Here is a 23,833-nt window from a genome sequence, read left to right as displayed (position 1 = left end):
CTCGTCCAGGCAAGTGGGGAGTATTCCATTGCACTCTTGACTTGTCCCCTATAAATGGTGGACAGGTTTGTAGGGGGGGGGTTCATCAGGAGGTGAGGATTCCAAGCCTTTGACCTGCTCTGGTAGCCACAGTATTAATATGGCTAATCCAATTCAGTATCTGATCAATAGTAACCCCCCAGGATGTTGATTGCAGGGTATTCAGCGATGGTAATGTCATTCAATGTCAAGGAGCAATTGTTCAATCCTCTCTTGTCGGAGATGGTCATTGCCTGGCACTTGTGCGGCGCGAATGTTACTTGCCACTTGTCAGCCCAAGCCTGGATATTGTCCAGGCCTTACTGCATTCAAACACAAACTACTTCATTATCTGAGGAGTTGCAAATGATACTGAACATTGTGCAGTCATCCGCAAACACCCCCACTTCTGACCTTATGATGGAAGGTAGGTCATTGATGAAGCAGCTGAAGATGGTTGGCCCTGAGGAACTCCTGCAGTGATGTCCTGGAGCTGAGATGATTGACCACCAAACATCACAACTATCTTCCTTTGTGCCAGATATGACACTAATCAGCAGAGAGTTTTCCCCCTGATTCCCATTGACTCCAGTTTTGCTGGGGCTCCCTGATGCCATACTCGGTCAAATGCCACCTTGATGTCCAGGGCAGTCACTCTCCCCTCACCTCTGGCATTCAGCAATTTTGTAATGCATGAACCAAGGCTGTAATGGGGTTAGGAGCTGTGTGACCCTGGCGGAACCCAAATTGAGCAGATTATTGCTGAGTAAGTGCCGCTTGATAGCCCTGTTGATGATTCCTTCCATCACTTTGTTGATGATGGAGAGTAGACTGATCGGGCGGTAATTAGCTGAGTTGGTTTCTTGTGTACAGGACACACCTGGGCAATTTTCCACATTGCCGGGTAGATGCCTTTGTTGCAGCTGTACTGGAACAGCTTGGCTAGGGGCATGCCAAGTTCTGGAGCACAAGCCTTCAGGGTTAATGTCGGAATATTGTCAGGACACATAGCCTTTGCAGTATCCAGTGCCTTCAACCGATTCTTGATATCACATGGTGAATCGTGAGTGAGGAAGTGCAGCAATGTTGGAGGTGCCATATTTTCAATAAGGCATTGAGAACTGAGGCACATTCTGCCATCTCAAATGGATGTGAAAATTCCCACAACGCTATTTGGAGAAGAACACAGGAACTCTGCTCAATGTCTTTGACAATATTCCTCAACTAACGTCACTAAAACATATCTGGTCGTTATCTTTGAAGCTTGCTGTGCAAAAATTGACTGTTATGTTTCCCACATTACAACAGTGACTGCGCTTCATCAGTAGCTGTAAAGCTCTTTGATGCGTTCAGAGGTCATGAAAAGGCTGTACGGCTGCCAGTCATTTTAAGCAGCAAAAACTGCACAGAATGGAACATTGTGGTTTTCCACTAGCCCAACCATGAACTCCCTATCCGTGGGGAAAGGCTGGAGCCAGTGGAAGAATCACAATTCTCCCCCCTTTCCAGGCAATGATCCAGGCTTTGTCCCCTCATTACTATGGAGCACTGTGGACCACCTGAGTTCGAGATTGAATACCAAGTTTGGCATGCGCAGCTCAGTGTTCCAAATGGGAGGTCAAAGTGACATTCATATTTTTCAGCATTGTTCCCACAGTCTCTTTATCTTTTTTTTAAACAAATTTATAATGCCCAATTTTTTTTTTTCAATTAAGGGGCAATTTAGCATGACCAATCCACCTAGTCTGCACATCTTTGGGTTGTGGGGGTGAGACCCACAAAGCACGGGGAGAATATGCAAACTCCACACAGACAGTGACTGGGGGCCGGAATCAAACCCAGGTCCTCAGCGCTGTGAGGTAGCAGTGCTGACCACTGCGCCACCTTATCGCCCTCAGTCTCGTTATCTTAGTGTATAACTCACACCCGGGTGTCTAACCATCCAAACAGATATTCTACCTGTAACTCATGGGTATCTAATATCCTTGGCGGGATTCTCCATTCCTGAGACTGTTGGTGCCAACGCAGAATTTGTGGACTTTCACGCAGAAAACAGGCGCCGAACCTCAACTGGTTCTGCTACTGTTAAGGGGCTAGAACCGGCGCCACGTGGAACACAATCGATTCCAATCAGAAACGGTGCCAGATTCGTTGGTTTCGCGATTGACACTCATAAGGCTGATGATCGGTAGCGCATATACACACTTCACTCACCACACACACCATCCCAGCCAACAAGATGGCATCGAGAAGAGAAGCCCCGAGGTTTACCGATGCTGAGCTGGAGATCATCTTGGACACGGTGGAGGAGCAGCGGATGACCTTGTACCCTGGCCAGGAAGGAGGCTGCCAGCCGCCGCTGTTCGTCGAGCCTGGGTGCAGACGGTAGAGGCCGAGAGCACAGTGGGCAACACTGCCTGGATTGGCCAGCAATGTCGTAAAAATTGCACAACCTCGCCAGGGTGAGACTGCAGCACTGTGCCCCGGGACCCCCCCCCCCCCCCCCCCCCCCCCCCCCACCCCCCAATCACATGTCAGCACCCAAACCAGCCGCATGGCCAGGTGGCCTACCACTGAGGCCACCAGCTACCTACCCCCTAAGCTGCATTCTTCTGTTTGCCCCTGCCGGACCTGCGGCCCCTCACTGGCAGAGCAGAGGGCCCTGGATGTGGTCGGCGGAAGTGAGACCCAGGTTAGATGCAGTTCCCCGTTTCACGTGTCAAACCCCCCCAACATCACTACCACCACCGGCCTGCCGTCTAATCATGCGGGATGTGGTGTCTGGTTCTCTCTCTCTCTCTCTCTCTCTCTCTCTCTCTCTCTCTCTCTCTCGCTCTCTCTCTCTCTCTTCCCCCCCCCCCCCCCCCCCCCAAAGTTGGTGAACCTGGAGGCGATCAGAGTGTCCCGTGCACGTTGGACCGGCGCACAAGAAGTTGTGTGGCCTGCCTGGGGCCCATGTCCTGCCCATCCTCATCCCCACATCCTCCTCATGGGACGAGGCCTGGTGTTCATCCTCCCCCTCCATCATATCGCTCATATTGCCCCTCTGCTGTGCGATGTTGTGGAGGACACAGCAGGCCGCCACGATGCAGGCGACCCTCTCGGCATGATACTGGACTGCCCTTCCAGAGCAGTCCAGGCACCTGAACCGCATCTTCATGAGACCCAAGCACCTTTCGATCACGCTCGTGGTTACTGTATGGGTGTCATTGTAGCGGGTCTCCGTGTCGGTCTGTGGCCTCCGGATATGTGTCATCAGCCACGACTGCAGTGGGCAGCCCTTTAACCCAGGAGCTAACCCCCCAACCAGGGGGGCATCTCGAACATGTCAGGAATAGTTGAGTGTGTCAGGATGAAGGCGTCCTGCACACTGCCTGGGTATCGAGTGCAGAGTGACGCGTAGTTGATTGTCACATATCAGCTACACGTTCATCGAGTGGTACCCCTTTCAGTTTGTGTAGAGCGGCCTGTCATCTGCAGGTGCTTGTAGGGGACATGCATCCCGTTGATCACCCTCTGGACCCGGGGCATCCTGGAAATGGTGGTCCGGGGCATCCTGGAAATGGTGGTGAACCCCGCCACCCAGGCAGCCTGGTGAGCTCGGTCCACATTGAAGTGGATGTGTTGAGCCGCCTGGGCATATAGGGCGGAAATGATGTCGCGGATGCACCTGTGCACCGAGGTCTGTGAGATCACGGACAGGTCCCCACTCAGCTTCTGGAAGGACCCTGTCACGTAAAAGTTCATGGCAACCGTCACCTTGACAGCCACCGGGAACGGGTGTCCCTTCCCTGCTCCACTGCTGCAGCTTCCTCCTCCTCCTCCTCCTCGAGCAGCTCCAGCTCGTACAGCCGCAGGGCAACCCCCCGGACTGTGGCGACAAGCAGGAAGGCCACCATTGCTGGTTGAATTCTAATATCTGTTGTCCGCAGGGGGTGAAAGGCTGGCATGTTAGCATGGTGCATACCCGCTGTGTCCAGCCAGGTCCAACAGGCTACATGGTGTCCCTGGTTGACACCGCCGGCTCTGCCACGCATGTGCTCCCCCCCCATCCCCGCACCCTGGGTCCCGTCGGTGGCCAGCACCATGGGGGCTGGTAGCCTTGGTGCCCATCCCTGATGCCAGGGATATGCACTGCGGCCCCCGTAGGGGCTACTGTGGGCGTTGCCCTGGATGGGCCACTGGCAGGTGGTGGCTGGGGTGGCGTTGTGATGGAGGGTGGGGTGGGGGGTAGGGCCACCCATACGACGGGTGTCACTCTGCAGAACCATGGGCCAAGGTGGAGGGTCAGTGGGTGCACAGCAAGGTGGCCACGGTAATGGCGGTGCGGGACTGGACATCATCCCAGTCCTGTGGGGGCTCACCCCGTCTTGATACTTCATTCTTGTTGCTGGAGGGTGCATTTCTGTTCGTTATTTGCCATGCAAAGTCTGGGTTGTGTTGAACCCTCATATATTTTCTTCACAACACAGCCCATATTGCCTGCTTGATCCCATGTTCTGATTTACAGAATAAGTAAAACAGGCATTTCAGAGTGAAAGATTGAGGCAGACTACTTATGTGAGCGTAGCATTTCATATCTGAAAATGAAGATCGACTAGTGTGCCGAGTATATGTAAAAGCCTGATTTTTGATGTCAAAGAAAATTGGGTCATTTTCTATTTTATAATCTATGGTATAAACCTCAAAACCCCTGATTCGGTTCCAAACTTTGACTCTCTCATGCTTATCCTTTAATCCCCATGTAAACCAACCAGAGCTCATTTTCCTGTCCCCTTTCTCGACTTGCAACAGAGTACACAATAATTCCTGGAGGAGCTTGGACGATCATGGATGGTTGGGAATCCTAAGTCAGAACCAGCCTCGATTTGTAAGGCACAAAATAAAATCCTCCAGCTACTGCTAACCTGAAATAAAAAGCATAGTGGAAACCCAGTAGGCCGATGAGCATCAGCAGAGGTTAAGGAGAATTGACACCTCCGGTGTAGAACCTTCATCAGCACGCACTGTTTATTCTAATGTCTATGTGTTTCTTTTAAAGATAAAGCTACCAACCCTCTGAACACTGAAGAGAAATGGGAATACATCAAAGGATTCTGCGATCAGGTTAATCTGGAGCTGGAAGGGTAAGGGGAGACTGGTTATTAAATTGACATTGACATGAGATATTATACCTGTTCTGAGAGTCATGCATGGCAGTTTAATTCACTGAAAGATTTGCAGGGTTATATGGAAAGAGTAGGACAAATTGGGTAGCACTTTCAGAGAGCTAATGGTAATTGATGGAATGCCCCACTTTGGATGGAGCAAATCACACCAACAAATGGGAATTGGGATAACCCACCCTGGGTATAGTTCAATAGGATAGATCAATCTGATATCCATGACCATTCTAGAGGTGGGACAGGCACGCTGGGCTTCCTCCTGTGCATTATCGTTCTATGATATAAGCATCAGGGTAGATGTAAAAGGGATGCTAGTTTGCGAGGGGTTCTGATGTTGGCCCTCTATCTAAAGGCATTGTACAGAAAGGTATTAAACGGAAAGGGAGAAAAAAATTAATGACTGACAATTGAAATGTGAATTCCTCCATCTTCAGCCCACAGATTGCAACTCGTCTCTTGGGTCACAAAATCCAATCGCCACAAGAAAAGGAGGCGATGTACGGACTAACGGTGAGATTATTTACTGATTACGGTGGACACAAAACTTTGCACAGAACTGCTTAATTACCAGCAGCATGATACATGTCTCATTAGGGCAGGTAGACCAAGGTTGAAATGATACAGATTAAAACTCCTTCAGCACTGTCCCCATTGAACACTTCTAGGGTACGTACATCACAGGTTTAGGTACAGAGTAAAGTGCCCTCAACATGTCTCATCAAATACCCCCAGGGAGTTACAGTACAGGATAGACAGAGAAAAAAATCCCTCTACATCCACTGTTCTTCTCTCAATACTAAATTATGTCAGAGGAACATGCAAATTGGCCGATGAAAAAGTTCAAAGCCCACCTATTTCATAATTTACCATCTTGGTAGACACATGATATAATAATTAATTAGATAAATATTACAGCACTCAAATCTATTAATTGGTCCACAACTGATGCAGGCATGAGGCAGAATAATTCTCCAGTGGTGGAATTTTTAATAACCATTGGTTCAAAGTTACTTGTTCCTTTTTTAAATAACATTTTATTGGCATTTCCAAACTTTAACAGTATAACAGTTTAACATATCAAGCACATGCTGTTTATAAAGTAGCAGCTAAAGTGTGTCTGATACTTAGAAGCTAGTTTGTGTCTTATGTACAATGGTTTTTACAAGCAATCCCCCCCCCCCCCCCCCACTTCCTTGTTGGAGGCATGTTTTGCCCCCCCACCCGCTGGGGGTTTTATCCTTTGTTTGTTGTTTGGTGTTGGGAGGGGAGGGTCTGCGTGGCCCTTTTCCTCCTTCCCTTGCCCCCCTTGCTTTGTTTTGTGCCGCCTTTGGGATCCCTTCCCTCCCCCTGACTCTTGTGCTTGCCCTCCCTTGTCTTTCTCTCTTTTTTTTCTCTCCCCCTCTCTTCTTAGTCACTGTTTGCTTCAAACAGGTCTTAGAACAGGCTGACGAAATGCCCCCACGTTTTGTGGAAGCCCTCGTCATACCCTCAGATGGTGTGTTTGGTCTTCTCCAGGTGGAGAAATTCCGCCAGGTCTGCCAGCCAGTCTGCAGCTGTAGGTGATACTGCCGATCGCCAGCCAAGCAGGATTCTCCAGCGTGCGATTAGGGAAGCAAAAGCCAAACCGTCAGCCCTCTTCCCCATTTGAAGGTCTGGCTGGTCCTACACCCCGAAGACTGCCACTCTCGAACCTCCAACCTCACCCCCACAATCTTGGTTATCACCTCGAGAAAGGCTGTCCAGAACCTGACCAGTCTGGAGCAAACCCAGAACATGTGGGTGTGGTTGGCTGGGCTCCTCTGGCACCGCTCACATTTATCCTCCACCTCCGGGAAGAACCTGCTCATTCAGGTTCAAGTCAGGTGGGCTCTGTGCACCACTTTAAACCTCATGAGGCTCAGCCTACCACAGGAGGAGGTGGAGTTGGCCCTGCTCAGTGCTTCGCTCCAGAGTCACCAACCCACTTCCACCCTAATTCGTCCTCCCATTTCCGTCCAATTTCGTCCATGGTAGTCTTGCCCCATCCAGCAACCTTCCCACAGATCCCCCCCCTCTCCTTATTGTCCGTGTTGATTAGCTCCTCTAGGAGAGGAGATTGAACTTCCTAGTAAGGCAGGTGGGTGGGAACCAGAGCAGTAGGTCAGCGGGAGAAATAACTGAGGGAGAGCTACAGACTAAGGCCAGCAAGATTAAGAGGAAGAGCAGGCAGGGAGTGGTTGGTCAACACAGCTGGGCTGGTGGGCTGAAGTGCATTAGTTTCAATACGAGGAGTATTTCAGGTAAGACAGATGAACTTAGAGCTTGGATTAGTATATGGAATTATGATGTTGCTCTTGCAGACATTTGGTTGAAAGAGGGACAGGATTGGCAACTAAACATTTCAGGATTTAGATGCTTCAGACAGGATAGAGGGGGTGCAGAAGGGGTGGGGGATTGCATTATTGGTTAAGGAGAATATCACAACTGTGCTGAGGGAGGACACCTTGGAGGGTTCAGGCAGCGAGGCAGTCTGGGCAGAGCTCAGGAATAGGATGGGTGCTGTCACAATGTTGGGGGTTTACTACAGACCTCCTAACAGCAAGAGGGAGATAGAGGAGCAGATATGCAGACAGATCTTGGAAAGATGCATAAACAATAGGGTTGTCGTGGGTGATTTTAACTTTCCCTATATGGACTGGGACACTTACTGCTAGAGGCATGGATGCGGCAGAATTTGTAAGGAGCGTCCAGGAGAGTTTTTTGAAACAATATGTAAATAGCCCAACTCGGGAAGGAGCCATATTAGACCTGGTGCTGGGAAATGAGCCTGGCCAGGTGATCGAAGTTTCAGTAGGAGATAATTTTGGGAACAGTCATCATAATTCTGTAGGTTTCGGGGCAATATGGTGGTGCAGTGGTTAGCACTGCTGCCTCACGGCGCTGAGGTCCCAGGTTCGATCCTGGCCCTGGGTCACTGTCTGTGTGGAGTGTTTGCACATTCTCCCCGTGTTTGCATGGGTTTCACCCCCCCCCCCCCAAAAGATGTGCAGGGTAGGTGGATTGGCCACGCTAAATTGCCCCTTAATTGGAAAAATGAATTGGACACTCTAAATTTATAGAAAGAAAAAAAATAATAATTCTGTAAGCTTTAAGCTGCTTATGGAAAAGGACAAGAGTGGTCCTCAGGTGAAGGCGTTAGGCTAGGGGAAGGCTGATTACAACAGCGTTAGGCAGGATCTGGAGAGTGTTGACTGGGTGAGGCTGAGGGAAAATCAACATCCGGCATGTGGGAGGCTTTCAAATGTCAGTTGATTAGAATTCAGAACCGGCCTGTACCTGTGAGGACGAAAGATAAGGGTGGCACGTCTAGGGAACCCTGGATAACGAGGGATATTATAAATCTTGTCAAAAAGAAAAGTAAGCATTGGTAAGGTCTAAAAGGCTTAGGTCAGACAAAGCACTTGAAAAATATAAAGCACGTAGGAAGGAACTTAAGGTAGGAGTGAGGAAGGCTAAAAGGGGTCACGAAATGTCATTGGCAAACAGGATTAAGGAAAATCCTAAGGCATTTTATACATATGTAAAGAGCAAGAGGGTAGCCAGAGAAAGGGTTGGTCCATTCAAGGATATTGGAGGGAATCTATGTATGGAACAAGAGGAAATGGGAGAGATACTACGAAATGAATACTTTGCCTCAGTATTCACTAAAGAGAAGGACTTGGTGGATGAGGAGTATAGGATAGAGTGTAGATATTCTGAATCATGTTGATATTATTGAAGAGGAGATGTTGGGCATCTTAAACATTAAAGTAGATAAGTCCCCAGGATCCGACGGGATCTACCCCAGACTACTGCAGGAGGAAAGGGAGGAAATTGCTGGGGCCTTGACAGTAATCTTTGTATCCTCATTGGCTACAGGTGAAGTTCCTGACGACTGGAGTGTAACCAATATTGTTTCATCATTTAAGAAGGGCGGTAGGGATAATCCAAGAAATTATAGGGCGCTGAGCCTTATGTCAGTGGTAGGGAAATTATTGGAAAAGATTCTTAGAGATAGAATTTACTCACATGTGGAAACAAATGGGCTTATTAGTGATGGACAGCCTCGTTTTGTGAAGGGGAGGTCGTGTCTCACTAATTTGATCAGGTTTTTCGAGGAAGTGACAAAGATGATAGATGAGAGAAAGTCTAGATGTTGTATACATGGACTTCAAGGTACAAAAGGTGAAGTCACATGGGATCAGAGGAGAGCCGGCAAGTTGGATACAGAATTGGCTTGGGCACAGAAGACAGGGTAGCAGTTAAAGGGTGTTTTTCTGAATGGAAGGCTGTGACCAGCGGCATTCCACAGGGATCAGTTCTGGGCCTTTGTTGTTCGTGGTGTACATAAATGATTTGGAAGAAAATGTAGCTGGTCTGATTAGTGAGTTTGCAGCTAACACAAAAATTGGTGGAGTTCCGGATAGTGAAAAGGATTGTCAGAGGATACAGCAGGATATAAACTGTTTGGCAGATGGAGTTTAATCTGGACAAGTGTGAGGTAATGTACTTTGGATGGTCCAATGCATGTAGGAATTACACAATAAATGGTAGAACTCTTGCAAGTACTGACAGGCAGAGAGATCTGGGCTTGCATGCCCACTGATCACTGAAAAATGGCAACGCATGTGGATAAGGTGGTCAAGAAGGCATACGGCATGTTGGCCTTCATCGGTCGGGGCATTAAAATTGGCAAGTCATGTTGCAGCTTATGTACAGGACCTTAGTTAGGCAGCATTTGGAATATTGTGTACGATTCTGGTCGCCACACTACCAGAAGGATCTGGGTGCTTTGTAGAAGGTACAGAAGCGGTTTACTGGGATGTTGCTTGATATGGAGGGCATTAGCTGTGAATAGAGGTTAGATAAACTCGGTCTGTTCTCACTGGAATGACGGAGGTTGGGAGGTGACCTGACAGAGGTCTACAAGATTATGAGTGGCATGGACAGAGCGGATAGTCAGATGCTCTTTCCTAGGGTAGGAGAGTCAAGTACTAGGGGACATAGGTTTAAAGTTTGCGGGGAAAAGTTTAGAACAGATGTGCGAGGCAAGTTTTTTTACACAAGAGGGTGGTAATTATATGGTACCAGCTGCCTGGGGAGGTGGTGGGACCAGGTACGACAGCGGCATTTGAGGGACATCTAGACAAATATATGATTAGGGTAGGAATGGAAGGATACGGGCTCCATAAGTGCATACGGCTTTACTTCAGGCAGGTACCATGGCCAGAGCAGGCTTGGAGGGCCGAATGTCCTGTTCCTGTGCTATATTGTTCTTTGTTCTTTGAGAGTGTCTCTCGGGGTCCTGGGGTACTTTGCCACCTCCTTACAGAGAAAGTGTTTAATTTGGAGGTGCCTGAGCTCCAGTCCGGGTCCTCCATCAGTTTGTCATAGGTTGCGAGTCTGTCCCTATGTAAAGGTCCCTAACCGTTAACGTCTCACCGTCCTGTCTGCATTTTGTAAAGGTGGCATCGAGCATGGCTGGCAGGGAACTTGTGGTTGCCGCAGATGGGGGCCATGGAGGACATCTCAGTTAAACCGAAGTGTTACCTCATTTGATCCCACGTCTTCAATGTGGCTACCACCACATGGCTGGATGTGCGCCTTGGCTAGTGCTCGGCGGGTCGTTCCCTTGCAGCAGGACTCTTCCAGCTTCACCCATTCCGTGTTTGGCTCTCGTATCCATCCCCTCACCCTCTCGGCTATGGCCGCCCAGTGGTAGTACTGTAGATTTGGCAAGACTAGACCACCCATATTTTTCCTCCATTGCAGTGTTGACTTGGGAGTCCTCTGGTTCTTAGCCCCCACCCCCACACAAACACCGTAATCATTTTGTCCACTTTGTGGAAATAGGCCTCGGGAATGAAGATTAGTATGGATCTCAACAGGAAGAGGAACCTCGGCAATACGTTCATTTTGATCGCCTGCACCCTCCCCGCCAGGGTAAGCGGGAGTGCATCCTGTCTCTGCAGGTCCTTTTTTACTTCCTCTGCCAGACTGGCCAGGTTCCACTTGTGGATCTGTGCCCAGTCGTGGGCTATCCCCAGCTAGCGGAATTTGTTTCGGGCTGGTTTGAATGATATTACCTCTAGCTCTGTCTCCCTCCTGTTTGGGTTCACTGGGAATGTTTCGCTCTTGGCCAGGTTGAGTTTGCAGCCCGGGAAGGCTCCGAACTCTCACAGAAGCTGCATGATTGATTTCAGGCTACAGCTTCCAGCTTTTTGCACCTCGCCGAGCAATTGCCAGTGGTTCAATTGCTAGGGTGAACAAGAGCGAGGACAGTGGGCATCCCTGCCTTGTGCTTCTGTGTAGCTGGAAATATTTAGAGCTGGTGTTGGACTGAACTTGAAGGCGTTGTACAGGAGTTTCACCCATGAGGTGAATCTTGTCCCTAGCCCAAACCGCTCTAGCACCTCTATGAAGTACTTCCATTCGACTCGGTCAAAGGCCTTTTCTGCATCCAGGGAGACAGTCACCGCTGGTGTTCCCTTCCCGGAAGGGGTCATTATTACATTCAGCAGCCGCCTGATGTTTGCAGTTAGCTACCGACCGTTGACAAAGCCCATCTGGTTCTCTGTGACCACCTCTGGTATGCAGTTCTTCAGTCTCTTGGCCTGGAATTTTGTGAGTATCTTTTCAGAGAAATGGGTCTATATATTCCACATTCTGTTGGGTCCTTGTCTTTTTTGGGTATCAGCGATAACGTGGCCTGTGTTGGCATAAAAGGCAGGCTGCCCCTCGCTCGTGAGTCTGTGAACATGCCCCATAGGTGCGGGTCTAGGCTGGTGCAAATTTCTTATAGAAGTCCGCCGGGAACCTGTTGGGTCCTGGCGCCTTCCCCGCCTGCATGGAGCTGATACTGTCCATGATCTCACCCAGTCCTATTGGTGCTTCTACCTGCCTATCGTTCCCCACAACTGGCAATGTCCAGTCCATTGAGGAACCGTTTTGTCTCTGCATTCCCGTTGGGGGATTCGGAGGTGTATAGCCCTCGGTAGAAGGTCTCAGAAGTCTGGTTGACCTTGTTTTGCTCGATTACCAGTCTGCCTCTGCTATCCTTTACCTGCATTATCTTCCTCGTGGCTGCCTGCTCTCTCAGTTGGTGAGCCTGTAGGTGGCCAGCATTTTCCTCGTGTCTGGTGGATAGCAGGTTAAAGTTTATTTATAGCTTTTTCCTCTCCACCAGTAGCTCTAAGGTTGGGGCCTCGGAGTATTTTCTGTCGACCTCCAGGATGGAGTCGATCAGTTGTTGCCTGGCCACCCTCTCTTCCCTACCTCTTTGTGCCTTGTACGCTATAATTTCTCCCTGATCACCACCTTCAGTGCCTCCCAGAACATGGAAGGTGAGACTTCCCCATTCCGATTATTTGTAACATACTCACCTATGGCTTGTGATATTTTTTGGCAGAGCACCTTATCAGCCAGTAGGCCCGTGTCCAATATCCATGTAATATGGAGCGTGGTCGGAGATAACTATCGCAGAATATTCCGCTCTCACTATTCCTGGAAGCACTGCTTTCCCCACTGCAAAGAAGCCTATTGACCATAACGTACCATCCCTTTGTCGCCATTAACCTAGTCCTCTTACTGATAAATATGGCTACCCCCAGCCCTCGTCCCGTAGCATGAATGGTACGTCTGCCCCACCGAGCCCTTTCTGACCCGCAGTTGGTCCTTCTCCCTCGGGTGTGTTTCCTGCTGCAAGACTATGTCAGCTTTTAGGCTTCTCAGATGGGCGAAGATACTTGTTCTTTCTAAACATCGCTGCCCTCACCACACTTTGTGTCTCAAATTACTCACACATTGTATACAAAAATGTTTCTTTCTGGAAAAGATGTATTTAAGTTGAATAGATCAATGCTCAGTGCTCCCATTGACCCCCCATCACCCCCTCAAGGAATTTGTTCCCAAGACCTCTTGCTCACAAACCATTCTTGCTCTCTCCCCAGATTGACCTTTTCAGTGTATGTTGTGTCTGCCGATTTTGGCTTGATGTTTGTATGTGTGGAATTTGATGACCTGGTCTTTTTTTTTCCCAAAGGTGTTGGAGACCTGCATGAATAACTGTGGCAAACGGTTTCAGAATGAAGCTGGGAAGTTTAGATTTTTAAATGATCTCATTAAAGTCTTATCACCAAAGGTAATATAGAATGCTTTCCAGATTAATACTGTAATTTTGGGATGGTGCCCATGATAAGTGCCTTTTTTAAATCCAATTTTCCTAGTTTTCCTGTGATTTCTATTATATTTTGTATGAAAAAATGCTCTCTGACATCACTCCCAAACATCATAGCTCCAGTTTTAAGTTTGTATCGCCTGTTCTGTTACTGAGCCCTTTAATTATCTTGATTAGATCACCCCTTAATCTTCTGTAATAATGAGAATGCAAGGTTGTCTATGCAATCTGATTTTATAATTTATTCCTTTTAGTCCAGTATCATTCTGTTGAATCTATGCTGACCCCCATTAAGGCCAACATATTCTTCTTGGTTTCGATGCCCAGAACTGGACACAGTATACAAGATGGGGTCTGATCTGTACACCTTAAGCACATTCCTTGTTGAAAGGACTTTCCCCAAAAAGTGGCTGGAGAATATCTTAACAGATGTCATAACCCTCTCGGATATCCTGGGGTCAGCACTTTTCTGGTGTTATGATCACAAGGGAGACCATTAACTTTAAAAAAGAAATTTGAATTATTAGCTCTTAACTGAAAGGAATTATGCCACAGTTTTCACATTTTAAACAAAAACCTTTACTGCAAAGGAGTTAAACAAAACCAGTAGTACTTTGACAGTATATTTCATGAGCCCTTTATTCTTTAAACCCTAAAATCTTAACATATCATTTCCAATTCTGTTTTATATTCTACCCAAGACTTCCCCTATACTTGCCAGGATTTTGAGAGTTTTTTCACGTGCCCTGGGACCAAATGAAGGAATGTCACAGTTCTCAGGAACTCGCCTTTATTCCTCCGTTTCCAAGTCTGGCACTTAGATTTCCAGAGCGCTCTCTCTCTTCGAGAATTCCCCAGCTGATCTATTTCATTAGTATTACCAGGCAAATCTGACCAGTTAATTCCCTGTGAATTTGGACTTTTCATTCTGAACATGGGCCCCATTTACAATTTCTGCTTGGTAACCCCAACTCGGGAACACCCTTGGTTCCTCATTGCGACAATGCCCCATGTTCTGGCTGCTGGCAGATATACCATTGCCATCTCAAGCTGACATCTGTCAGGGTTGTCTCTCTCTGTCTGTGGGGGAAAAAGACACTGAGAAACCCAGCACAAATAGGTACCTCTCCGGCAACCTATCCCCATGGCAACGTGGCATCCCTCCGATATTCCAGAGAGATATTCACATCATTTCAACCACAATTTCCAAACCTGTCACTTTTGATCTGGAAAGTATAGGGATACTTTAAGAACTTCCCTTGTTTACCATTTGTTTTTCAGCTTGTCTTTGATCTGGAAAATTACATTAATAATTTATCCCTTTAATGGCACCAAGTACAATAGTACCAGTCTGAGAGAGAGAACCATCTATAGCTTACTGTTTCACACCTCTGACTCCAGCCCCCTTAAGTAATCATGAACCATCCTTTGACTGGTGATTATTGATAGGAGTTCTCTTGCCCTCACTTTCCACTCACCAGTCTCCACATTCAAAGGATCATGTTCTGCCGTATCCTTCACTTCCAGCATGATGTTTCCACCAAACACATCAAGCCCTACTTTCCTCTTGTGAGCATTCCAAAAGGACTGTTTCCTCCATGACACTCTGGTCCTCCCAACTCCTCATCCCCATCTTATGCAACTGCAGAAGGTCCAAAGTCCCAAACACATTGTTGAGGTGATGCAGCGATTTGCTTAAACTTCTTTTGGTTCATTTTCAATTTAGTATACTGTTTTTGTTGCTCATAATGAGGTCTCTGCTACACTGGGGAGACCAAAAGCAAATAGGTGACTGCTTTGTGGAACAACTCCACTCAATGTACAAGCATGTCCCAGAGGTTCTGATGTCGAGCCTTTGTAATTCACCATCTTGTTCTCACGCTCACATTTCTGTCCTGGCCGTGTTCCAGTGAAGCTAAACGTAAACTTGGCGAACAACACTTCATCTTCCAATTATACTCCTTCTGGACTTAACATGGAGTTCAACAATTTCAGACGATAAACAGTGTGCCATCTGCCAGTTTGAATCTTACCTTTCAAGTTTTTGCTGACAAACAAAGATGTTCATTATTCTGTCATTAACACAGTGCAGACAAATGCTTTGTTTCTTTACTGCAACCATTACCTCTCCTTTTGCCTTTTGTTCTGTGACAACTTTGTCATGTCATTTTGCCTGCTGTCTACCTTACTCCTGACCTTTTGCTTTTCTTTCCCCTTCACCCTCTTCCAATGGCAAATAACAAATCATATTTCTGCCCTCCCTCAGTTCTGAAGACGTCATATTCGTCTCAGAACATTAACTCTGTTCTCTCTCCAGATGCTGCCAGTCCTACTGAATCTTCTGAACACTTTCTGTTTTTATTGCAGCTTTCCACAGTATTTTGCTATAATTCCAGATTTTTTTTCATTTATCTTACATTTAACACACCAATCCTCAACCTAAAAGATATATTCCTAAAACCTATCAATCATGAAATTAAACATCTGAGCATCACTAGATTCTTCAACTGTTTTCCAACAATTGACACTCCCTGAGTGATCCATGCGAGTATGTGTCAGTTGAAAGACAATGTAAGATGACAAGTGTTAGAAGAGTGAAGGTGCCATTCCCTGCAGTTAGACCTTCTTTAATCTACATTATCCTCCCTGCAGTACCTGGGCCTGTGGTCTTCAGAACAAGTGAAGACTAAGATAATAGAAATGTTGTACAGTTGGACACTATGGCTACCAAGTGAATTAAAGATCAGAGACGCGTATCAGATGCTGAAGAAACAAGGTATGTAATACGCAGCTGACTTGGCACAGTGTGTAACAAAAAAATACTTTTATTTCTAAAGTGCCTTTCACAGCTTCAGGATGTTCCCAAAGCACTTTACAGCTAACGGAAGAACCTTTGAAGTATAGACACTGTTGTAATGTTTAAGCATGAAAGTTAATTAGCACACAGCAAGATCCCACAAACAGCGGTGTGATGATGATCAGATTTTTTAAAGTGGTGGCAGTTGACAAATAAGCTTCCCTGCTCTTTGAAATAGTGGAATCTTTTACGTTTATCTGAGAGAGCAGACAGGGCTTCGGTTTAACATCTCACCCACACCCATGTTTGGGGCTTTTCACAGTAACTAGGGGCTTTTCACAGTAACTTCATTTGAAGCCTACCCGTGACAATAAGCAATTTTCATTTCATGTACAATCTCCCCTATGATAAACTCTACCATTGAATGCCTTTCCATACCTATGGTGCTCTGCATGAATTTTCGCAAATGATGACTAGCTGGGTGTGCAGAGTAATATGATACTCATTTCCCTTCCTTATGTTTCCCCCCCCCATTCCTTAGGCGTCATAAAGAAGGATCCTAAATTACCAAATGAGAAACCTTTGCCACCGCCTTCTCCAAGAATGAAGAGCTCACTTTTTGATGACGATGAGAAATCAAAGGTAAAAAATACCTCTACAGTACACACTTGTGACGTGCTGTCACCCTTAGTCTTCTCGTTCTCTGCAATTCCAACGTGCCCTTCCTCAAATCTCCAGCTCCTCTCCTCTGAATGTACCTCCCTCGTGACTTTCACGAGCCCACACACACTTGTCACCTCCCCAATCGCTACCCTTCGCCATTACTTTGACCTGATTATTCCTGATGGTATTTCTGCATCTTGGTTTCGACCATTGATTGACCTTTTTTCTCTTCTTTTTTTTCACTTTGCGATTCAGAAAGGGGAAATACAAAATGTAAAATCTCTGTTTTCTTATTTCTACCCCAATGTCTACCGTCACAGTGGTGGTGGGACAGTAACTTTTGGGCAAATCAATGGAATATGGCTTATTTCATGTGTGAGAAATTCTGCAACAAAAAAATGTATCTTTTACTGCAAACAAGGTTTAAAAATAAAATGTGATATTTGAAGATTTGGAGAATTACAGCTCTACCCTCTTGGGTGATAAATGAGTTCAACGAAAGTGGAAAAAGCAAATCCTTTCTGTAAAATTCTGTCCCCACAGCTCCTTGCAAGACTCCTCAATAGCACAAACCCAGAGGACTTGCAGGCTGCCAACAGACTGATTAAGAATGTCATCAAAGAGGTGAGTTAATTCACAATGCTGGCAAACTTCCGTAAAACACAACTGCGGCTTATTGAGCCTGTAAACCAGCAGTGCATTCTCACTGACCCGCTAAACCCTACAATGTGTATTTGTGACCCACTTTACCTGGCAGTGATGAGGCAGGATACAGGACTTGGGGCAGGTCTGAGTCAGAACAATACAGCAATTAGACTGGATACTTATTACATGGATTTCCTTCAGCTGGTGTTAAGAGGTTCAAGATAATGAGTTTAGGTTCAGTGGCTAAGTATTGCATTAACAGGGTCCGGGGCTGGTTCCTGGTCTGCGAGTCAGATGACCCTGTCAGGGGAGTTCCACAAAGGCTCCAGTTGCCCTCCATCTTTGTGTCCATGCAAGAAGTCCAGCCTGAATTCCAGTACTCACTGGAAGTGTGTTCTGCAAAGGTTATCCCAGTTAAACAGCCAACCAACACTCCACGTCTAGTCTCGCTCATGAAGCTTTGTGTCACACATCATCTGCCTGCTTTGAGTGTACGGCTGGAGGTTTTGTGAAGGAAAACAAGAGTGAATGTAATTGGAGTTTTTTGTTACCGAGTAAATTCTCAAACTGAAATTGTTCACAGGACCAGGAAAAGTCAGAGAAAATCAGCAAAAGGATTCACACCATCGAGGAAGTGCACAACAATACCAAGTTGCTGAGTGAAATGCTGAGCCTGTACCAGAGGGACGGCTTGCCCGAAGACCAGATACAAATACTGACGGTGACAATTTTGTACAAGCTCCTTGACTAGATTTTAATTTGTAACTAACTCGTGGGTATCTGTTTGCGTCTGTTATTTTAAAAGTCCGACAATATTATTTTCACCACAGGTTTACTCTTTTCTTATTGTGTTCCCCTCTGTTTGTGAACAGGGCTTGTATCAGCGCTGTGAGAAGCTGCGGCCGACACTATTTCGACTCGCGAGCGACACCATAGATAATGATGAAGCATTGGGTACGTTTCCTGCCTGGGGAATAGCAGAGGGTCTCGTTTAATGGGGAACGTGCTGGGGACGGGGTGTAGGCTATTTGTGGGGGTGGGGATTTCTTGATTTGTTTCTAGCCAAGTGCCAGAAAGTCATTTACTGCAGCAGCAAACGTGGCTACTGGCTCCATTGAGTCTGTGTCAGGTCTCTGCACAGCGACCCTCTCCTCAGCTTGATCCCCATAGCTCAGCTGTTTATTCGTTCATGTGCTCATCCAGTTTCCTTTTGAAATCATGGATTGTTTCCGAATCCACCGCATTCCAGATCATTACCACTCATTACGTAGAAATTCTTCCTCTCATTCCTTCTGCACTTCTTGCACGAAACCTTAAATCCGTGTCCCCTCGTCCTTGTGCTGTCAGCTGATGGGAACAGTTTTTCCTTTGCTTACGTTATCCAATGCTGTCATAATCGTGTACACTTCTCCCCTCAATCTCCTTTGCTCCAAGGAGAACAATTTCAGCTTTTCCCACCTAACCTTGCAGCTCAAATCCCTCATCCCCGGAACCATTCTGCACCCTCTCGCGGACCCTCACAGTGTAGCCACAGCTTTTATCTACCTAATTAGAAAAATCTTCCCAAGGTTGTGCTACCAAGAAAGGTTTGTGCCAGTGTAATTTCCAGTTGTTTCGGGCAGGGAAACATTTGCTTCCTACTCTTCTGTCATGGAGCCCAGTGATGCTGATCTCTTTCCCTACTTTCTAGTGGAGATTCTACAAGCCAATGATTCACTCACCCACGTGGTCAACTTGTACAAGAAGATAGTGGAGGGACACGAGGAGGAGAGAATGGCCTCGACAGAAGCAGCTTCCAAAGGTAATCCTGGGTATCTGCCTGCGACTCATTGCAAGTGGCCGGCGTCAATACACCATTTTACCGATGTTTATTTTGTGCGCTTTCTGATGAAGAGGTGTAAATGGTTAAAGAATGCTCAAGAGAAAATGTGAGTTTTTTCTTTTTGAAAATTAAAATATATTCAGTGGGGCAAAAAGAAAATCTTGCATGACAATATTATTGGTGCTTGGGCTCCAAGGAGAATATTTGTCAAGATCTAAAGTTGTTTGATGTTGAAAAGCTGTGAAGTGCCCAGGTCAAAGTGTGAGAGCCACAGTCCAAGTGGTCAAAGTGTATGTGCGTGGACAGCTGGAGTCAGAGAGGTCAGAGTGCGAGTGTGGAGGACCAGAGTCATAGAAACATAAAAAATAGGAACATTAGTAGGCCATTCGGTTATTCAAGCCTGTTCCACCATTCAATATGATCATGGCTGATTATCCAACTCGGCAAGCTGTTTCTGCTTTGCCCCCTTATCCTTTGATCCCCTTTAGCTCCAAGAGCTATATCTTAATGCCTTCTTGAAAACACACAATATTTTGACCTCAACTGCTTTCTGGTGTAGGTAAAAATATTCACGAATAGACCTTTGAGTGAGTAAAGAAGCAATTTATTAATTTTCAGAGCTCTGGGAGAAAAGGCCTTTGACCCCCACGGTCTGTGCAGCACCTTTTCTCGCCTGAGCTGAGGTCGCACTGGGTTAATATACAGAAGGAAAGTGGGAAAGGTGGCCAATTTTTATGTCTCTTCTTTGGATCTCATACTATCTCTAATTTCCCTTGTCAGCCGTGGTTTGGCCACCTTTCCTGTTTATTTTTGCGCCAGACAGGAATGAACAATTGCTGTCGTTCAACCATGCTTTGTTTGTAAGTTTGCCATTACCTTTCCACCATCATCCCTTTAAGTAACATACCCCAATCCATCGTGGCCAACATAAATCTCATACTATGTTTCCTTTATTTAGATTCAGGACCCTCGTCTCAGAATCTAAGACTCTCCATCTTGATGAAGAATTCCATCATATTATGTTCGCTAATCCCCAAATAGCCTTGCACGACTTGATTGCCAATTATTCCTTCCTCATTACACAATACCCAGTTTAGAATGGCCTGTTCTCTAGTTGGTCCCTCAATGTATCGACCCAGAAAGCCGTCCCATACACACTTGAGGAATTCCTCCTCTGCGCTATTGTTACTAATCTGATTTGCCCAATCTATATGCAAATTAAAGTCACCCATAATTACAGATATTCCTTTATCGCACGCATCTCTCATTTCCTATTTAATGCCACCCTCAACATCAACACTTCAGTTTGAGGGTCTATATACAACCCCACTAACCATTTGCCCCTTGGTGTTTCTCAGTTCTACCCATGCAGATTCCACATCGGTGGAGCTAATATCCTTCCTCACTTTGCGTTAACGTCCTCATTAAACTACAATGCAACTCAATATCTTTTACGTTTTGTCCATCCATGTAAGTACTGAGAGGGTCAGAGAGGTCAGAGTGCGACTGGGGAGAAGCAGGGTCGGAGAGATTCGAGTGCGAGTGTGGAGGACCAGATTTGGAGAGGGCAGAGTGCGAGTGTGGAGGACCAGGTTTGGAGAGGGCAGAGTGCGAGTGTGGAGGACTGAGGATAGAGACATGAGAGTGCAAGTGGTTTGTGCTTGAATTAAATCTCAATTTATTTTGGGAATCGGGATCTAAACTCAAACCTTTAATTTTTGAAGCTGATCCCGTGCTGGCAGATTTAACTGAACTAGAGTTGGACTTTAGAAATCCTGGAACCTTCTCAAACCTGAACCCTGGGAAGCAGTTGCCACCCTGGTTAGATGAAGAGCTGATGTCATTGGGTGAGTAACATTCTGCCCTTTTAACTAAATAAAATAGCACTTAGTTGTACAAATGTCTAGGTCTGCAGCACGCTGCTGCTGGCAATATGCAAAGTTTCTTCCCTTGACTACATCCTTCTCTCTTCTCGATTGGTCAAACATGCTTCACTCAGTTGTATCTTACTTGCATTTGAGACAGAAGATCCTGGGTCCTGTCCCACTCCAGATACTTGACATAATCCAGGCTGACACTCCCAGGGCAATGCTGAGACAATGCTGCAGAGTTGGAGGTGGCATCTTTCAGATGAGATGCTGAACTGAGGGCCCACCTGCCCTCTTAGGTGGATTTGTGGTGTGAGTGGGAAGAGAGTGGGAGTGGCCGAGGAGGATTTAAACTCAAATGACAGGGGGAATGGGACCCCATGCAAGGAGTCAGGGGAAACGAGGACGAAAACAAAAGACAGAAAGGGGAATAAGAAAAGTGATAGGCAGAGAAACCAAGGGCCAGATTCAAACAGGGCCACAGTGAAAAAATATTGGGAGCGGGATAATTAATTTACGCACTAATCGATGTTAAACGGATATGATATAATCGGGATTACGGCTGCAGGATGACCAGGGATGGGAACTGAACATCCAGGGGTATTCAGTATTTAGGAAGGATAGACGAAAAAGAAAAGACAGTGGAGTTGTAGAGCCAGATAAAGTGGAAATTAACGCAATAATGAGGAAGGATATTAGCTCTGACAATGTGAAATCTGTCTGGGTCGAGCTGAGAAATGGCCAAGGGGCAAAAACATTGAGCGTTGTATATAGACCCCAAAACTGTAGTGTTGGGAATAGCATTAAACAGGAAATTCGAGGTGCTTGCGATAAAGGAACATCTGTAATTATGGGTGATTTAAATCTGCATATAGATTGGGCAAATCAAATTAGTCACAATACCGTACAGGAGGAATTTCTGGAGAGTATACGGGATGGTTTTCTGGACCAATGTGTTGAGGAACAAACTAGAGAACAGGCCATCCTCGACTGGGTCTGTGTAATGAGAAAGGAACCATTGGCAATCTAGTTTTGGAAGACCCCTTGTGGGTGGGCACTGCCGAATTTGATAAATTATTCTTGGGCGGCGGACATAGCGATGGTCAGGAAGTGGGTGGTGGGGGAGGGTTGGTTTGGCAGCGGGTGGAGGTGGCCTCCTATAAAGACACGGGTTAACAACACCTCTTCCGTTCTTGCCAGTCAGATACTCAACAAGCCTGGTAGTAATAATAATATCCCTTTATTGTCACAAGTATGAAGTTACTGTGAAAAACTCCTAGTCGCCACATTCCAGCGCCTGTTCGAGTAAGCTGATACGGAAGTAGTGGCAGCCCTGAGGGTGCGGGGACAGTAGTGGCAGCACATGGGGCTGGAGGGGGCATCGGTGTGGTCACTGATATGTGATAACCACCGGTTCGCTCCAAGGGGGCTGGATGGGGGGGGGGGGGGGGGGGGGGGGGGGGTTCCAGAGGTGGCAGCGGGCGGGGACTGAGAGATTTGGAGATCTCTTTATTGATGAGGGCTTCCCGAGCTTGGAGAAGTTGGAGGAGGAGTTTGTGCTGCCAGGTGAGAATGGGTTCCGGCATCTGCAGGTGAGGGATTTTGTGCGTGGGGCAGGTTTCGACCTTCCCGAATCTGCCACCCCAGGGGCTACAGGATAAGATGGTGTCGAGAGTAGGAGTAGGGGAGGGGAATGTCTCAGTGACCTACAAGGAACTAATGGAGTGAGAGGGAACCCCGATAGGAGAGGTGAAGTGAAATGGCAAGAAGAGCTGGGTAGGGAGTTTGGGCTGGATTATGGGAGGAGGCCCTGAGGCGAGTTAATGCATCCTCGTCCTGTGCCAGGCTCAGTCTAATACAGTCTGATACAGGGGCTGGTTTAGCTCACCAAGGGGCTGGTTTAGCTCACCAGGCTAAATTGCTGGCTTTTAAAGCAGACCAAGCAAGCCAGCAGCACGGTTCGATTCCCGTACCAGCCTCCCCGGACAGGCGCCGGAATGTGGCGACTAGGGGCTTTTCACAGTAACTTAATGGAAGCCTACTCGTGACAATAAGTGATTTTCATTTCATTTCATTTTCATTCAAGATGGTCCACAGGGCGCACATGATGGTGGCCCGGATGAGCAGGTTCTTTGAGGGGATGGAGGATAGGTGTGGGCGCTATGTGGGGGGGGGGGGGAATCTGTGAACCATATTCATATGTTTGGGCATGTCTGAGGCTGAGGGGTTTCTGGCAGAGGTTTTCTGATGTCATGTCAGAAGTATTAAAAGTGAGGGTGGTTCAGAGTCCAGAGGTGGCGATCTTCGGTGTGTCGGAATATCCGGGATCCCAGGGGGTGAGATTCTGATATTCTGGTCTTTGCCTCCCTGGCGACCCAGAGACGGATCTAGTAGGATGGAGGGAGTCCAAGCCCCCGAAGTCGGCGGTATGAGTTAGTGACATGGTGGGGTTTCTCGGACTCGAGAAAATTGAATTCGCCTTGAAGGGATCGCTGCAGGAGTTTGCCCGGAGGTGGCAACCGTTCATAGACTTCTTCGGGAAAAATTAAGCTGTCAGCAGGGGTGGGGGCGGGTGGGGGGTATGGGGGGTTGAGTAAGGGCAGGTAAAACTAGAGGGAAGGCTAGGGAAGGAGGTCCTACTTGTGTAAGCCATGTTGGCTG

The 23,833-nt window shown here is 47.0% G+C and overlaps 1 protein-coding gene across 2 annotated transcripts in view; it reads left to right on the top strand.

Annotated features, from left to right (window-relative positions):
• The window catches only part of LOC119978212 (ADP-ribosylation factor-binding protein GGA1-like), a 42,268-nt gene that overhangs the window by 5,648 nt on the left and 12,787 nt on the right, over window positions 1-23,833 (top strand). For both annotated transcript variants that reach the window (XM_038819654.1, XM_038819655.1), the window contains exons 2-11: window positions 5,060-5,144; window positions 5,618-5,693; window positions 13,243-13,341; window positions 16,030-16,153; window positions 16,716-16,816; window positions 17,381-17,461; window positions 18,066-18,203; window positions 18,355-18,436; window positions 19,173-19,283; window positions 21,029-21,151. In XM_038819654.1, coding sequence (XP_038675582.1) covers window positions 5,060-5,144; window positions 5,618-5,693; window positions 13,243-13,341; window positions 16,030-16,153; window positions 16,716-16,816; window positions 17,381-17,461; window positions 18,066-18,203; window positions 18,355-18,436; window positions 19,173-19,283; window positions 21,029-21,151 — 1,020 coding nt within the window. The remainder of the gene's footprint in view (window positions 1-5,059; window positions 5,145-5,617; window positions 5,694-13,242; window positions 13,342-16,029; window positions 16,154-16,715; window positions 16,817-17,380; window positions 17,462-18,065; window positions 18,204-18,354; window positions 18,437-19,172; window positions 19,284-21,028; window positions 21,152-23,833) is intronic.

This window comes from Scyliorhinus canicula, chromosome 15, assembly GCF_902713615.1.
Source record: "Scyliorhinus canicula chromosome 15, sScyCan1.1, whole genome shotgun sequence".
NCBI lineage: Eukaryota > Metazoa > Chordata > Chondrichthyes > Carcharhiniformes > Scyliorhinidae > Scyliorhinus > Scyliorhinus canicula.
The sequence above is the reverse complement of the archived record's forward strand: the minus strand, read 5'-3'. Positions and strand labels throughout refer to the sequence as shown.